Raw genomic sequence first — 15,572 nt, 5'->3', positions numbered from 1 at the left:
CCAGAAGCACCGGGCGCCGCACCCATGGATGTTAAATTCCCTACCCGCCCCTCCCCGTCACGCTCTGAATTATATTTTTACAGTCCCTCATTAGCACAAGAGGCGTAAGCGTGGTTTTGGCCACTAATTAGCTGAAATGGGAGAGTAGGCGCGGTTTTCATATCATTAGTATGCGAGGAGACGGTAGGCATGGGTTTCGATCCATCGTTATGCTATTATGCAAAATAGGCATGATTTGCATTTCCTAATTAGCACGAGATGTGACAGTGGTTCCGCCATTGCGCGTGCTGGGGTCTGAATTCAGTGGTCGTCGGGGGTCCACTCTGGGGGTCCTACGAGACAAGTACCCCAAAATCAAATGCTTTATTTGTGGCCCCTCTTCTTGAGCTTGTGCAATTACTCCCTTGTTACTCAACACCACAACCAAACGAACGTGAGGGTCGAAAGTGTTGGTTGAGACCCAAACTGGGCAGACCTGAAAAGTGGCTCCTTTGCGATAGGCGGGTTTTTGGACAACCGAGATCTTATTAACGGAAGTACTGCAAATGTCATCATCGTCATTAACTGATAAGGTGGCACAGGGGACAGGGCGGTGGCACAGGGGACGCGTAGCACACCCTCCTGCCTAGTGCAGCCACTCTGCTGTCCCTCCTCGGCTGCCGGTGGCTCACGGAGCAGAAGCACCCGTGCCACACCGTGCTGACAGCTGGGCAAAGGTCCTGCTCTGATCTCTGTCCCCAGCCCCACCCCATGCCCGGCCGGACCCTGCGCCTGGCCATGGAACTCCTGGAGGCCCTGAGCCCCCCGTGGTGGCTCCTGCTGCTCCTGCTCCTGGGGCTGCTGCTCTGGGCCACCCGCAGAAGCTCCTGGGACCCCCGAAAGTGTCCCACCGACCTGACAGGCAAGACAGTGATTGTCACCGGAGCCAACAGCGGTGAGCAGGGCCAGGTGGTGGGGACAGGTGTGTGGGTGATGGTGTGATGGCTGTGGGAGACACGGGTGTCCCTTCTCCAGCCCTGGACCCCAGTCCCCAATTCGGGTATGAAAATGGCTGCAGAAGCAGCTGGTAGCCGGTCCCTGGCACCCAGAATGTGCTCCTGGTGCCCCCTGCCCACCCTCGGTGGCTGGACTCCACCTCAGCCATGTTAATAACTGACAGCCAAGGCCACTCCACTGCCTGTCACCCCAGCCACCATGTCACACCAGAGATGTGTGGTCACTACTCCCACCTGTGTCCCATTGCCAAGCATGTGGTCAGGCTGGCACAGCTGGGGACATTGGGACCCACACAGGCTGGGATTGGGGTGTCCCTGTGTGCCCAGGGACAGATTGGTCCCACCTGCGGTGGGCTCCATTCCCACCCTAGTGCCCATCATTTCCTGCCGGGTGGTTTTGGCTGCGGCAGGGGCTGCCCAAACCCTGGGACAGAGGCACAGACCCCCAGGGATCCCTCGCCAGGGGGACCTGGTTGGGATTATCCCCACATGCTCCGTGTTCTGCCAGGCATCGGCAAATATGTGGCCATAGACCTGGCGCGCCGGAATGCCCGCACCATCCTGGCGTGCCGGAGCCGGAAGCGGGGCCAAGCAGCCGTGCAGGAGATCCGGGCGGCCACCGGGAACCCGGAGGTGGTGCTGCGGCTGCTGGACACCAGCTCGCTGGCCTCGGTGCGCGCCTTCGCCAGCGCCGTGCTGCGCGAGGAGTCGCGGCTGGACGTGCTGGTGAACAACGCCGGTGTCACCGGTAGGAGGCTGGGTCCCGCAGCCCCAACCCCATCCCAGCCCCAGCGGAGGTCCAGCACCCTGTCCCGATGTCCCATAGTGCCCACCACCCCCTTTTCCAGGATTGCCCTTCGCCATCACATCCGAGGGGTTGGAGCAAACCTTCACCACCAACTACCTGGGCCCATTCCTGCTGACCAACCTGCTGCTGGGTGAGTGCAGAGGTTGGGCGGTTTGGGGGAGCTCTGGGGACCCCTCCCTGCTCACCCCCTGCTCTGCACAGACCTCCTGAAAGCCTCTGCGCCCGCCCGGGTGGTCAATGTGTCGTCGTTCCGGCACAGCGCTGGCACGGCTGACTGCGAGTTCCTCACGGGGCGGCGGCAGCCGGGTGGCTACGATGCTGCCTACAACAGCACGAAGCTGATGAATGTGCTCTTCACCGCCGAACTGGCGCGGCGCCTGCAGGGCACAGGTGGGTGTTGGGCCATGCCGGGCTCGGCCATGCCATGTGGCACCCTGCGGACATCCCTCGTGCCAACCCCTTGTGCTCCTGTGCCACAGCTCGGGGGTGGCCAGCAGGGCTGGGGGATCTGACACCAGTCAGAGATTCTCTGAGATTCCCTGTGGGTGGCAGAGCTGGGGGCTGCTCTTGCTGCTCCCCGAGTGATTTGGGGTCCCCAGGGTCCCCACCCTGCTGACAGTGTGGCCTGGCAGGGGTGACGGCCAACGCACTGAGCCCCGGCGTGGTGAGCACCAGCATCATGCGCCACTTCAGTTGGGCTGCACGGGCGCTCTTCAGCCTCCTCCGCCCCTTCATGAAGGTGAGCAGGGCTGGGTCCTGCCTGTCCCGGGGGCAGCGGGGTGGATGGAGACAGACCCTCTCTCACCCCTGTTCCCCGCAGTCGGCCGAGCAGGGTGCTGCCAGCACCATCTTCTGCGCTGTCTCAGAGGAGGCCGCGGGCATCTCTGGGAAATACTTCGACAGCAACTGCCAGCTGGCACTGCCCTCGGCAGCTGCCCGTGACACCGCGCTGGCACGGAAGCTCTGGGAAGCATCAGAGAGGCTGACGGGGCTCATGGAGCGGGACTGAGCCACCGGGATGTCACCCCTCAGCAGGGAGGGAAGTGGGACACAGATGCCACTCTGCTCCCCCTGTACCCACCCTGTGCCACCCGGTGCTGCCCGGGGGATGGCGCAGCGTCATCCTGGTGTGACTGTGACATTTTATTAAAACCCCCAGTGCCACCCACACCGCTACACCCAGGTGATGTCCAGGTCCAGCTGCTGCTTCCTCACAGCCTGCAGGAAGCTGTCGTAGTGGCGCTTGTGGATGTCAGGGCAGCGGGACAGGTCCAGGCGCCGCAGGGGCCCATCGGAGCCCAGCAGCTGCCACACAGTGCCAGGGGACACGCAGCTCTCAGCCAGGGACAGCTCCCGCAGCTCCTGCAGCGCTGGCCCCGCCAGGGCCTGCTCCAGCACGGAGTCCAGTGGGAAAGGCACAGACACCAGGCGCAGGGTCTGGAGCTGAGGGGCCTCGCACAGCAGCGAGGCCAATGTGGAGCTCAGCACTGGCCTGTGTGTGGCTGCCCCAGGCCCAGGCAGAGTGAGTGAGAAAGTCTGGAGCTGGGGCAGCCCGCAGGGCAGCAGGTCGGTGGCCCAGCGTGGCGGTGAGGCGGGGGGCTCCTCGGGGGGCTCGTTGTGGGTGTGGGGGTCTGGCAGCGCTTCCAGCTGAGCGGTGAAGCTCTGCAGGCCAGGGCAGCTGGCGAGCAGGGTGGGCAGTGAGAGTGGGTCCCGGCAGCTGAAGCCGTACAGGGCCAGGGTGCGCAGGCGGGTGCTCAGGCCCTGTGCCAGCGGCAGCACCTCTGCCAGCGCCCACATGTTCTGCCCGACGCAGCCCAGTGTCACCTGGGACAGGCACTTCCAGCCCAGCAGCTCCCAGAGCCCTGCAGGGCAACGACTGTCTGCCAGCCACAAGTTGACCTCCTCGACCTGGGGACACATGGCGTGGACAGTGCCCAGGGCATCTTCCTCCACCTCCTCCAGCTGCCTCAGGCGCAACTCCAGTGGGAGTCCCTTGGGTCCAATCCCCCGGCTCCGTGCCAGCTCCTCCAGCGAGGGGAAGCCCTTGGAGTCCTTGGTGCCATCCAGTTGCCACGTGTGGAGCAGCCGGAGCGCGTCCAGCAGGACACGGTGTGCCAGCACCTCCAGACACGGCAGGGCCAGCAGGAGGAAGGCCACAGCGGTCACCATGTCCCCGTTCCCAGTGTGCTCCAGGTCGCGGGCCAGCAGGACACGGAGCACGGGGCAGCCTGGGGTCTGTTCCAGGGGGTCGTAGCCCAGGTGCTGCAGAGCGTGTGGTGTCACCTTCTTGCAGCCGGACACGTCGAGCTCCTGCAGGTGGCGGCAGCAGGAGCCCACGGCCGAGAGCACCTGGACGTTGGCCTGGGTGTGGGCCAGCCCCAGGCGGATCAGGCACGGCAGTCCCTCGGCCAGGTCCACCAGCACGGATGGCGATAGTCGCCCACAGCCCTCCAGGTCCAGCACCCTCAGGCCCTGCAGCCACACAGGGAGACCCTCAGCAGGGTGGGCAGGAAGGCACGGATGCTCCTCTCACCCCCTGCCCCACAGAGGGTGGCCCCTCAAGACTCAGAGAGTGTGGGCGCACCCCACCCACCCTGCCCCAATCTCCCAGCCCGTGGACCATGGCAGCCTCTGCCCTATGGAGGGTGGAACCCCCAGCCCCATTCCCCCTGCCCCATTGATGGTGGGCACCCCCTGCGCCACTCTCTCAGCCCCACAGATGCTGGCATCCCCAGCCCCATGGATGGTGCATAGTGGGCACCCCCAGCCCCATGGAGGGTGGAACCCCCAGCCCCACAGATGTCAATCCCAGCCTCACTCCCCCAACCCACAGACTACTGCACCCCTGCCCCACTCTCCCACCCCACGGCAGGTGTGCACCCTCAGCCCCACAGCCCCCTGGCCCACCTGGCAGCGCAGGACGATGAGACGGCCCAGGGCATTGTTGACGAGCGTGGGGCAGGGCTGCAGGCTGAGCTGGCGCAGGTGTGGCACCAGCAGCAGGTGCAGCGCCGCGCGTGACAGCCGCCGGCTCGTCCCCAACAGCTGCAGCAGCTCCTGCACCAGCCCACAGGCTGGGGGGAAAACGGGGGGTCAGAGGGGCCTGGGACCCCCATCTGCCCCACATGGGGGTCCTGGTGCCTTGGCACACCCCCCACACCTCACCCAGGTCGTTGAAGGGACCCACGAGGAAGCGGAACTCGTACTCGTCCAGGTAGTTGTCACTGTAGTCCTTGGCCCAGAGGCTCTGCATGTGCTGGGCCAGGTTCTGCAGGCACAGCGTGGTCAGCGTGGGCACTGCCCGCTGGCGGGGCATCCCTGCATGGGGACAGGGACAGTCAGGGACAGCCACCATGGGCACTGCCCACCCACAGGGCATCCCTGCACGGGGACAGGGACAGTCAGGGGCAGCCACCATGGGCACCACTGCCGCGGTGGCACACTCAGGGACAGGATGAGGCACTGCCACCTGTCACAGCCTGAATTCATTTTGGGGTCATTTGCCCCCAGACTGGTGCACAAACAACCAGCTGGTGTTAGTTTCAGTTTCAGTTCCACTCTTTCCGGCGGGAATCCCGCTGTGATCCACAGATGAACCGATGCTGGGCACTGCGACTCAGCCCCCAGAAATTCCCCGGGACATCCCAAACCTCACCTGCAGCTCCCGGTGGACACTGGCAGATCCGGGACGGGATCCCTCCACTCCGGGCGTTATCCCGGTGTTAACCGGGACAGGGAATGCCTGGGTGGTGGCACTAGTGTCCCTGGATTTAACAAGAAATGAAAGGACGAATCCTGATGGGATAATTAAAGCCTCAGCCCGACACCGAATCCCAGCTCCTGGATGTGTAACCTCGGAAGTCATCCCAGTGCAGCCAGTGGGGTGGGGAAGGGTAACTGGGATGGGGAGAGGTGCTGGAAACTGGAGAAAGGGACCACGGGGACATGGAGACCGGGAAAAGACCCTCTGGGATTGGCAAAAGACCCCCGGGACTGGGAAAGGACTCTCTGGGATGGGGAAAAGACCCTTTCAGGACCAGAAAGATGTCCTTGGAGGCTGCAAAAAGACCCCGGGAACAGGGAAAAGATGCTCTGGGACTAGCGGGAGACCCCTGGGGATTGGGAAAAGACCCTCTGGAACCGGGGAAACGCTCTTATGGACTGGGAAGAGACCCCTGCGGACTGGGAAAACCCCTCTGGACCGGGGGGAGTCCCTCGGGAATTGGGAAAAGACCCTCTGGGAAGCAACTGCGGCCCACAACGGAGGGAAGGAGGCGGCCAGGAGAGAAAGACCTCTGGAACACGGGACCACGGTGTCCGGGCTCGGTGAGTAATCAGGGCAGGGCAGGGCAGGGCCGTGTCTCACCGTCACCGGCACTGTCACTGTCACCCGGGCAGGGCCTCACGGCTGCTCCCGCGGAAATCAGGGATGTCCCCGCCCGCCCCGCTAGCCCCTGGATGCACAGGGCGTTGGGAGCACCGGGATGGGAGATGGGCAGGGCAGGGGTCTCTCCCCAGGCGGGGGTCCCGGGAGACGGCGCCAGACCCTTCCCGGAAGGATCGGGCCGGGTTCAGAGGGGAAGTTCCAAGGAAGGGAATTCCCTCCCTCCGTCCCACCGGAGGCTTTGGGGAACCCCTCCTTGGGGGCTCCTCCTGGAGGATCCATCTCCTTGGGGATCCATCCTCTAGGCCCCACCCTGGGACCCCCCCTGGGGGACTTTCCCTTCAGCGACCCCTCCTCGGGACCCCCTAGCCACCCCCCTCGGGGGTCGCCTCCCCGCAGCCCCTTCGCTGCCGCGGGATCGGGATCAGAACCAGGATCAGCACCTCATCCCAGGGCAGGGGTGGAATCAACACCCCGTTTCCATGGCAACCGTTTCCTCCACCACCCCGCTGCTCTCGCTGGGTGACAAATCCCGCACCGTGCCACGTCGGGAGCACTCACCGGCAGCTCCGAGCCGCGTTCCGTCCCGACTACTCCTCTCCCGTCCCGCTGCTTCCTCCTTCCCCTCGCCCTCCTCCTCATTCCCTCCCCAGGCCTGGCATCGCCATAACTCGCCCCTCCCTCTCTCTGGCTTCACTTTTCACACAGCGCATGTGTACACAGTGAAGTCTCTTCCGCCCTTACTGCCCCCTCGGGCTGCCCCGCGCCGTGCCTGACGCCCAGCGCGGCCGTACGGCCGCGCTGGGCGTCAGGCACGGCGCGGGGCAGCCCGAGGGGGCCCTGTTGCCGGGCGGGGTCGGCGGCGCTGGGAGCGGCCGGGCCGGAGGTACCGGAGAGGCCTGAGGGGGCCGGGGGGGAACGGAGGGGCCGGGGATGAGGGGGATGTGGATTTGGGGTGGAGGAGAGAGAGAGATGGATGTCGCGGCGTTGGTTGGACGCCGAGCGTCCGTCGTTGCGGGGCTCTGGGGTGTTGTGTGGGGGTGTGAAGGGGTGTTGGGGGGCGATGTGAGGGGGCTGGGGGGGGTGTGGAGGAGGGTGTGGTGGGCTCTCTGAATGGTCTGTGGGGATTTAAAGGGGGTGACGGGGTCTGTGTGCGCGTCTGTGGTGGCGTAAAGGTGTGTATGGGGATCTGTGTGAGGGGTTTGTGGGGATTTGGGGGACTCTGGGGGTGTACGAGGAGGTTTAGGGGTTTGTAGAGGTCCGTTTGAGCGATTTGAGGGGGTCTGGCCACCGTTTGGGGTCTGTGTGAAGTATTTTTGGGGGTCTGCGGGGGTGCATGTGGTCTGTGGGGGTGCTGGGGGGTGTGTGAAGGATTGATGAGGGTCTGTAGGGATGTGTGGGCAATATGTAGGTGGTCTGGGGGTTTAAAGGGGTGATTGGAGGTCTTCGTGAGGGGTTTATGGGGGTCTAAAGGGGTGATGGGGATCTGGGGCTGGTTTTGGGGATGTTTGGGGTGATTTAGGGGGTGTGTGGGAAGGTCTGTGGGGGTGTGAGCAGTTTATGGGGGCGTGGAGGTGTCTGTGGGGGTGTTTGGGGGCAGATTTGGGGCTGTTTGAGGGCATTTAGGGGTGTTTGGGGGCAGATTTAAGGCTGTTTGAGGGCATTTAGGGGGAGATTTGGGGCTGTTTGAGGGCATTTGAGGGTGTTTGGGGTGTCTGGGGTTCTGTGTGAGGGGAAATCAGGGATAGGATTGGGAGGGAATTGCAATTCCTCCTCAGGGTTGCGGTGTGGGACTGGGAAGGTTTGATCCGGAGGCAGAGTGGGAACGGGAATGACTCAGCTCGGGGTTAATTACTGCCCGGGCTAATTGGGGGGAGCTCATTAGGGGTGGCAGAGTTGGATATTCCCGGTCCTGGATCCAGGGAAAGCACAGCAGGGGATTCTGCACGCTGGGAGTTCTGTCAGAGCGTGACCCGCCCTCGTTAGCGCGATTCGCGAATAATTAATTAACCGGATCGATTAATTAATTAATAATGATTCATTAAGGGGTGGGATCCAGGCGTACCTGAGTGCGTTGGCCCCAGGGTCACCTGGAGCTGTGTCCCAGAGTCCTGGTGGCTCTGCTGGTGCCATTGCTGACCGGGAAATTCCAGAATTCTGGTCAGGAGGGACCTTCCAGCGCCGTTCCTGGGCTGTTCAACACCCCATTTCACGCAGCATTTTTGGGTTTCCATGCCCCTTATCCAAAATTCCGGGTCTCTGTGAGCTCATCGGGAATTCCAGGGCTCTCCCATGGCGCCTTCCCAGCAGGTTCTGGGTGTTTGGTCACCTGCCCAGGTGACCTTGGAGCCATTCCTGCATTCCTTCTTCCCTTTCTCCCTCTGTTCCCGAATGCGGAGCTGGGTGGTGGCTCTGCAGGGCGGCTTTGGGAATAAACACAAGGATTGAATTCCTTTGGTGTATTTAAGGGGGAAAAGGAGCGATTTTAGTGGATTTCAGTGCAGGGAGCTCTGGACACTGGGGTTGTCCCGGTGGGTGTCGCGTTGTGCTGATTCTCCAAATCCCCTAATCCCACCCGAGAGCTGCTGAAGGAAAATTTGGGAGGCTTTTCACACCCATTTCTGAGTTTTCCAGGGGAAAATGCCTAAAGAATGGAAAACAGGGAAGGACATGGCTGGTGAGGATGGCAGGGATGTGGAAACTGCGTGGCAGTGCTGTGGCTGGATTGTCCCTTTGGCATGGTGCAGAGTCCTCTGCTCCCAGCTTTTCCAGGGATTGGGGTTTTTGGAGGGATTGGGGTTTATGGATTATGGAATGACTTGCAGCCCTGGCTATTCCCCTCCACTCCATGCCCTCATTTACCAGCCCCCTGAGAGAGGGGGCTGGTGGGGAATTCCATTAGGAATGAGGGAGAGAAGTTTAAGGCTGGGAATTGCTCAGAGCAAGATCCGAGGGGGTTTGGGAGGGAGGAAATCCAGAGGCTGCTGCTCCGGCAGCCGAGCAAACTCCCGCATGGAATGAGCAGTTCTGCCGTTCCCAATTCCCCGAGCACCGAGCAGAGCAGAGACGCGGTTAAATCACCTTTGCTGGGAATGATCCCGCTCGGAATCAGCCAGGAATCCCGCGGGGTGTTGGATGGGGATGAGCTGAAATCCACTGACCTCCCGCTGCATCCTCGGCGTGTCCGGGCGTTGCTGTGGCTACGGAGCATCGATCCCATGCCGGAGCTGGGAATGATCCCGCGGGGTCGGGGCTGGGAGGGGGCTGCGGGGGCTGCGGTGCCGCGCTGCAGCCGTGCAGGGCGCAGGCTCCAGCGCCGGGTCCTAGCGCCGGGATCCTCCTCACCTGGAATATGAGGTCCTGAGGGAGCAGCTGGAGCGGGGAAAAGGGGATTGGGAGGGACTTTGTGGCTGTCCACAATTCCCTGACAGGAGGGTGGAGCCGGGAGGGGTCGGGCTCTGCTCCCGGGGAATGGCCTCAAGTTGTGCCAGGCTCGGGTTGGATAGTTTCATGGAAAAGGAAAAATTCCTTCAAGGAAAGGGTGTCCAGCCCTGGCACAGCTGCCCAGGGCAGGGGAAAGTCCCCATCCCTGCAGGGATTGACCAGCCCTCTGGATGTGGCACTGCAGACATGGTCAGTGCTGGGGGAATGCTTGGACTCGGTGGTCTCTGAGGGTTTTCCACCCTAAACCACTCCACAATTCCATGGAAATTGGTGTGTGATCCCTGCAGGACTGGCCTGGGTAACACTGTGTCCCCCTTCCAAGTGACCTGGCTGAGTGACCTTATTTTGGATGGTGGATGTCTCTGATTGGGGGGGACTGGTCAAGAGCTGCAGAGAGGGACTTTGGACAAGGGATGGAGGGACAGGACAAGGGGGAATGGTTTCCCACTGCTAGAGGGCAGGGATAGGTGGGATATTGGGAAGAAATGCCTCCCTGTGAGGGTGGGGAGGCCCTGGAATGGATTTCCCAGAGAAGCTGTGGCTGCCCCTGGATCCCTGGAAGTGTCCAAAGCCAGGTTGGACAGGGCTTGGAGCAACCTGGGATAGTGGAAGGTGTCCCTGCCCAGGGCAGGAGGTGGCACTGGATGGGCTTTAAGGTCCCTCCCAACCCAAACCATTCCTTGCCTCCAGGATTCTGATTCCCCTCCTCAGACAGAGCAGAGCCTGGGTTGGCTTTTGGGATGCCCTGGAAGTGTTCAGGGCTTAGAGGGAAATTAAAAGAGCCCAAAATTCACTTGGGATTTATTTTCACACATTAAAGACCAAACTCCAAATGCTGGGTTAGAATTTCTCTCCTGAACTTCTCTCTTCTCTCAGTTTCCTGACAAACTCAGCTGCTCCCATCGGCTTTGTCAAGGAATTTCACCAGGATATGTTTTTCTAAAAGATGTCAAAATGCAGGAAGGTGGACTTTTGCTCCTACTGGATAAACAATGGGAGTTTCTGAAGGTTTTTAACCTTCCTCCTCCTTGTGCTCCCTGAGCTGGGCATGTTCCAGCTGCTCAGCAGGGGGCTGGCTTGTATCCCAGATCCCAGGGAAAAGCCTGGAGGTTGAGAGGGGATATTTTTGGACTTCTTTTCTCTGCGATGATGAATCAGACAGAGAGTTTGGGCAGCGGAAAATCCATGTTGGTCCTGCAGAGATTGCTGGAGTGGTTTGTGGGGAGATCCGTGTCCTGGGAAGTGGTGTGGGTGGCACTGGGAATCCCTGGCGGTGTCAGGGGTGGCACTGGGGGTCCCTGGAGGTGTCATGGGTGGCACTGGAGGTCCCTGGAGCTCTGTGACACCTAGTGCTTCCTCCCAGGAGAGTGAGGATCGCTCCAACCCTGGCCAGGTGTAACCTTGACATGGGGAGGATGCTCTGGGCTGCTCCATCCCAGTGCCCACCCCCGTACACAGCTCTGGAAATTCACTGGGCAGGATTGGGAGCACAAGGCAGTGCCTATAGTACGTGGTGTTCCTGATAAATCCCAAAATACCCAGAAAGGGGCTGGGCTGGGGTCGTGCTCAGTGCACCAGTAAATTTATTTCAGAGGTTTAATCAGAGATTGGGGGTGTTTTCCCTGGAAAAGGGGATGCTGGAGTTCCTGGAAGGCTCAGGAAGGTTTATTTATCCTGGGGAGTTTTTCAGCTGGAGCAGCAGTTTATCCCTACATGGCAGTGCCCGAGTTTGGGGGAAATGGAATTGTTTCCCTTTGTGCAGAGCATTTTTGGGCTCAAATCTGCAGGTTGTGCCAAGGGTGGAGCAGCCAAAGCCCCACTGGAGTTTGGGGTGTTCCCAGAGGGCTCTGCATCATCTCACAGAGCTTCAATTACCAAAACTTCCCAAATTCCCATGATTCAGGCACCAATAAAGCTCCTGTCCCACCTCAACTTCTTGTCTTGGGCTCAGGATCCTTGTGGGCCTTTTCCAGCTCAGGATATTCCAGAATTCTTTCCCTCAAGGGTTCATTTTCATCCCAAATCCAAGCAGTAAATAAACCAGGAGATGGTGAGTGGTGCCTGTGACTTCTTTGTGTTGAGAAATGGGATGTCCCTGATGGTGCCAATGGGATATCCATGACTTGATGGACTCAAAAGGCTTTTCCAACGTAAAGGATTCCATAATTCCATGATTTTCAGGACAGGTTGCCCAGAGAAGCTGTGGCTGCCCCTGGGTCCCTGGCAGTGTCCAAGGCCAGGCTGGACAGGGCTTGGAGCAGCCTGGGACAGTGGAAGATGTCCCTGTCATGGCAGGGGGTGACACTGGGTGGGTTTTAAGGTCCCTCCCAGCCCAAACCATCCTGTGATCCTATGAAATTGTGTGGAAAAAACTCCCTCATGCTTCAGTTTAACATGGAAAACTCTGACTGGGGAGGAGGAGGAGAAGGAGCTGTGTGACATCTGTAATTTGTAATTTTCTTTTTAAATTAGTAACTCCTCTTCTGTTCCACCTGGGAGCAAAGCCTGTCCGGTATTCCCTGATATTTTCTTTGTTTTTGGTTTGTCCTGCTGTTCCCAAAGCTCTGTGGGAAGAGCAGTGGGGAATTCCCATCCTCTGAGGGAATGCTGTCCCACACCCCCTGCTCCCAGAGCTCCCACTCACCCTTCCTCCCATCCGAATTCCTGCTGAAATTCCGTGGCTGTTTCCTGGTTTTCCTTGCACTTAGAGGAAGCTTTCTTGAATTTGAGTTCCCTCTTGGCATTCCAGCCACTCCTTGGAACACAACCTCTGGGCTGAGCACCCTCAAAGTGTTTGTCTGTGACTCTTGTCCTGCTCCTGGCTGCTCCCTGGCTCTGGGGCTAGCTGCAGAGGAGAAGAATTGCAAAAATCCTTTAGATTTTAGGAATTAGGAAGGAATCGTTCCCTGTGAGGGTGGTAAGGCCCTGGCACAGGGTGCCCAGAGAAGCTGTGGCTGCCCCTAGATCCCTGGCAGTGTCCAAGGCCAGGTTGGACAGGGCTTGGAACAACCTGGGACAGTGGAAAATGTCCCTGCCTGTGGCAGGGGTGGAATGAGATGAGTTTTAAGATCCCTTTCCACCCAAACCATTCCATGGTTCCATAAATAGGTGACACAGGTGATATTCGCTCCCAGATTCTGGCAGTGAAGCACTGTGAGCTTCCGATGCCAGAGAAGGCTTTTCCTTCTATGGCTAAAATCATTCCAATTTTCTAAATCCTCTAAACTAGTTTAATATATATCACAGAATAATGGAATGGTTTGGATTTAAGAGACTTTAAATCCCAACAATTCCATGGGCAGGGACACCTTCTGCTATCCCAGGTTGCTCCAAACCCCATCCAGCCTGGCCTTGGACACTTCCAGGGATGGGGAAGAAACCAGAGAGGACCCTTGGGTCATGAGTGGACAGGGATGAGGGGGTCCAAGGGAAGGGGGATGTTTATTTTGGGGGTCTCTTTGTCCCACAGCTGTTGGGGACAAACAGCTCTGAATCCACTGCTTTGGGTGTATTTCTCTGGGTTTTTGTTGGGATGTTGCAGATTTTGGCCCTGAATGTCCTGGTTGTCCCTGGAGCTGCCAGGGCTGAGGGGAAGGAGCTCATCGTCTTTGTGGCTTTTTGGAGAATTTGGAGTGGATTTTATGTGTGTGATGTTCCCTTTAAACCATCATGGAGAGGGGAAGCAGCCAAAGCTCCTGGGGTGGCTCTGGTTGACTTCTTGGTGGTCCCAGTGAGAAATTCCCAGTTTCCAGCTGGGTTTTGTGTTATTTATCCCAGCTGTGCATTGTTAAAGCTCCATCCCTGAGTGCCAGTGCTGTGTCCTCGGTGGCCACCAGCTTCATTCCATGGGACATTGTGGCCTTCCTCTCCCTGGCTGTGCCATGCTCAGTGACATGTCTGGTTTTGGGATGCATATCCATGGTTTTCTCACTCTTCTCCTGGTTCCTGAAGCCAGATTCCAGCTCAGGTGTTGGGGCACTCGTCCATCCTGGATGAGATTCATTGGGATCTGCAGCTCCTCCAGAGGGGCAGCTCCAATCTCTGCTTTCTGGGAGCAGGGATAAGACCCAAGGGAATGGCTGGAAATGCGTCAGGAAAGGTATAGATGGATATTAGGAAAAGGTTCCTCATCCAGAGGGTGGTGGGGCACTGGAACAGCTCCCCAGGGAATGATCACATTCCCGAGGCTGCCAGAGCTCCAGGAGTGTTTGAACGATGCTGTCAGGGACAGGATTGTTGAGGTGTCCGTGCAGGGAAGGATTTGGATCAAAGATGTGAGTCCTTTCCAATTTGGAATATTCTGTGGTTTGGGGTGGTTCTGTGTGTCAGGGCTGGAAATATCGGGCAGTTTCCAGTCTAAATCCCCTCGTTAGGCTGATTAGCACCGGGAACAGAGCCCAGCAGAGGGGTGAGGGCGTTAATTTGGGATCTGTCAGCTCAGCCAGGAACAATGGGACACAATGCCACCTGTCACAGCCAGGAGCAGGACAATTAGCAATCATCAAAACCGCCCATAATTAACCCCTTGGGCTCCATCCACCCACAGGTGTTGCTCACTCGTACCTGGCCGTGCTGCTCCGGGGGATTTGGGACAGACCCTGCTCCAGGGCGTTGTTTTTCCTCAAATTTCTCTGGGAAGGGAAGAACAAGCGGGACAAGCCTTGGCGGTGGGCGCCGAGCGGGAGGAATTTGGGGTGTCCCCACCCAGTGTCCGTATCAGGGCGAGCAGGAGGAGGCCTGGAATGTCACAGCGGCCGTGTGGCCGTGCCGCTGGTGGCCCGGTGCCTCCTCGTGCGGGGAGCGTTAGGACCCAGCGAGCCGCCGGCGCGGTGACAAGTCTGGAGCAGCACTGGCGCAGAGTGGCTCCATCGGCAGCGCTGGAATTCTCTGTATCCCTCCCTCGGAGCATCCTCGCCCAGAAAAGGGCTTCCCTCCCTCTGTGCCGCCCGGCAGAAGCTCGGGGGAGGTGGGGCGCGGGGATGCTGGGATCGGCCGGGACGCTGGGAAGCGCCGCTGGATGCTGCCGGCCGTGAGCTGTGAGAGCTGTTGGCTGCAAATCGGGAATCTCTGGAGCGCGGCAGCATGGCCCAGGGCAGGAGGCACGCGTCCGGCCGGGTAAGGGGGGGGGGGCTGACTCAACAGCTTCTGGCTCTGCCGGGTCCTATCGCGACAGATCGCGACGCTGTCGCAGCGAAAATAGCTGGGTTTTGTACCGAAATCTCCCGATTGTGCTCCCTTTGCTCCCGGCTCCCTGGAATGTGGCACCTCCCTCGCTGACAATAACGCCGGGAGGGGAGGTGGATGCTCCGGGTTGCACCAGGGCCGGGTCTTTTGGCCGGACTTACCTGCCCGTGGGGTGATTAGCCCAATTCATTACCCCCATTAATAACCCCGGCATCTCCCGGCGGCCGAGCCTCCGCTCCAGCTCAGCCTTCCCGGGGTTGCTCAGCACAAAGATTCCGGCGTGTTTTCCTGCCTGCCGCGGGCTCCCCTCCCTCCGGGCCGGTTTTCCAGGCAGCACGGAGCGATGCTGAGCTTCCTCGGGCCTGGCGAGCGCTTCCAGGCTTTTCCGTATTGCAGCTACCCCTGGGCTGTGCGGTGCCAGCGGCCCCCCCGGCCCCTGGCCAGGCCTTTGCCGGGAGTTTGTCTCCCTGACGCTGTGTCCCTGTGTGGCCACCGCCGCGGTGACATTGTGTCCCAGACCCTGCCGGGCACCGCCGGCGCGTTGGGGCCTGGCTGTGCCAACTTGGCAGTGACTCCGGGATGGAGCTGGGAGCAGCAGACCCTTCCCACCGCTCCGTGGGACCCCCAGACCCTGCGTGGGCACCGTGTCCTGCCCCCCGTGGGATACACCAGGCCCAGAGCCGGTGGGATTTGGACTGTGGCTGAAGGGATTTGGCTGTGGTGCTGCTCGGGAAAACTTCCCAGCCTGGAGCCTTTT

General features: G+C 60.0%; 3 protein-coding genes and 1 long non-coding RNA gene across 10 annotated transcripts in view; 2 read left to right on the top strand and 2 right to left on the bottom strand.

The window, feature by feature from the left end:
- The first annotated feature begins 87 nt into the window (after positions 1-87).
- LOC146438588 (retinol dehydrogenase 13-like) lies at positions 88-2,985 on the top strand. The gene is made up of 6 exons (XM_085059413.1): positions 88-934; positions 1,504-1,743; positions 1,844-1,933; positions 2,005-2,193; positions 2,436-2,542; positions 2,624-2,985. Exons 1-6 carry the CDS (start codon positions 751-753, stop codon positions 2,810-2,812), a joined length of 999 nt encoding a protein of 332 aa, XP_084915539.1. The 5' UTR covers positions 88-750; the 3' UTR covers positions 2,813-2,985.
- On the bottom strand, positions 2,926-6,924 carry LOC146438587 (uncharacterized). Of its 5 annotated transcripts, none has more exons than XM_085059406.1 (5): positions 6,749-6,923; positions 5,459-6,350; positions 4,969-5,121; positions 4,711-4,877; positions 2,926-4,275 (listed from the first exon to the last, which is right to left on the bottom strand). In XM_085059406.1, exons 3-5 carry the CDS (start codon positions 5,117-5,119, stop codon positions 2,977-2,979), a joined length of 1,617 nt encoding a protein of 538 aa, XP_084915532.1. In that variant the 5' UTR covers positions 5,120-5,121; positions 5,459-6,350; positions 6,749-6,923; the 3' UTR covers positions 2,926-2,976. The 5 variants fall into 5 exon arrangements, with proteins under 5 accessions (XP_084915532.1, XP_084915533.1, XP_084915534.1 ...); XM_085059407.1 differs by having other exon boundaries at positions 5,459-5,567; XM_085059408.1 differs by lacking the exon at positions 6,749-6,923 and having other exon boundaries at positions 5,459-5,567; positions 6,176-6,519.
- Positions 6,925-7,015: 91 nt separating this feature from the next.
- DCTN1 (dynactin subunit 1) overlaps positions 7,016-15,572 on the top strand; it is a 48,270-nt gene continuing 39,713 nt past the window's right edge. Inside the window, exon 1 of one of the 2 annotated variants that reach the window (XM_085059401.1) lies at positions 7,016-7,073. Coding sequence is in view for 1 of the 2 variants with exons in the window: in XM_085059400.1 (XP_084915526.1) it covers positions 14,714-14,746 (33 nt within the window). In the remaining variant the exon portion in view is untranslated. Of the gene's footprint in view, positions 7,074-14,606; positions 14,747-15,572 lie in introns of those variants that run through there. The other variant, XM_085059400.1, reaches the window with a different exon arrangement.
- Positions 7,021-14,334, bottom strand: LOC146438586 (uncharacterized). 2 transcript variants are annotated; one of them, XR_014851855.1, is made up of 5 exons: positions 14,195-14,334; positions 12,276-12,476; positions 9,349-9,559; positions 8,253-8,610; positions 7,021-7,086 (listed from the first exon to the last, which is right to left on the bottom strand). It is a non-coding gene; the product is annotated as an uncharacterized LOC146438586 (long non-coding RNA). The 2 variants fall into 2 exon arrangements; XR_014851854.1 differs by lacking the exon at positions 7,021-7,086 and having other exon boundaries at positions 8,206-8,610.

Source organism: Lichenostomus cassidix, chromosome 4 (assembly GCF_008360975.1).
Source record: "Lichenostomus cassidix isolate B80296 chromosome 4, HeHo_3.0, whole genome shotgun sequence".
NCBI lineage: Eukaryota > Metazoa > Chordata > Aves > Passeriformes > Meliphagidae > Lichenostomus > Lichenostomus cassidix.
Note: the sequence above shows the minus strand (reverse complement) of the source record. Positions and strands in the feature narration are given on the sequence as shown.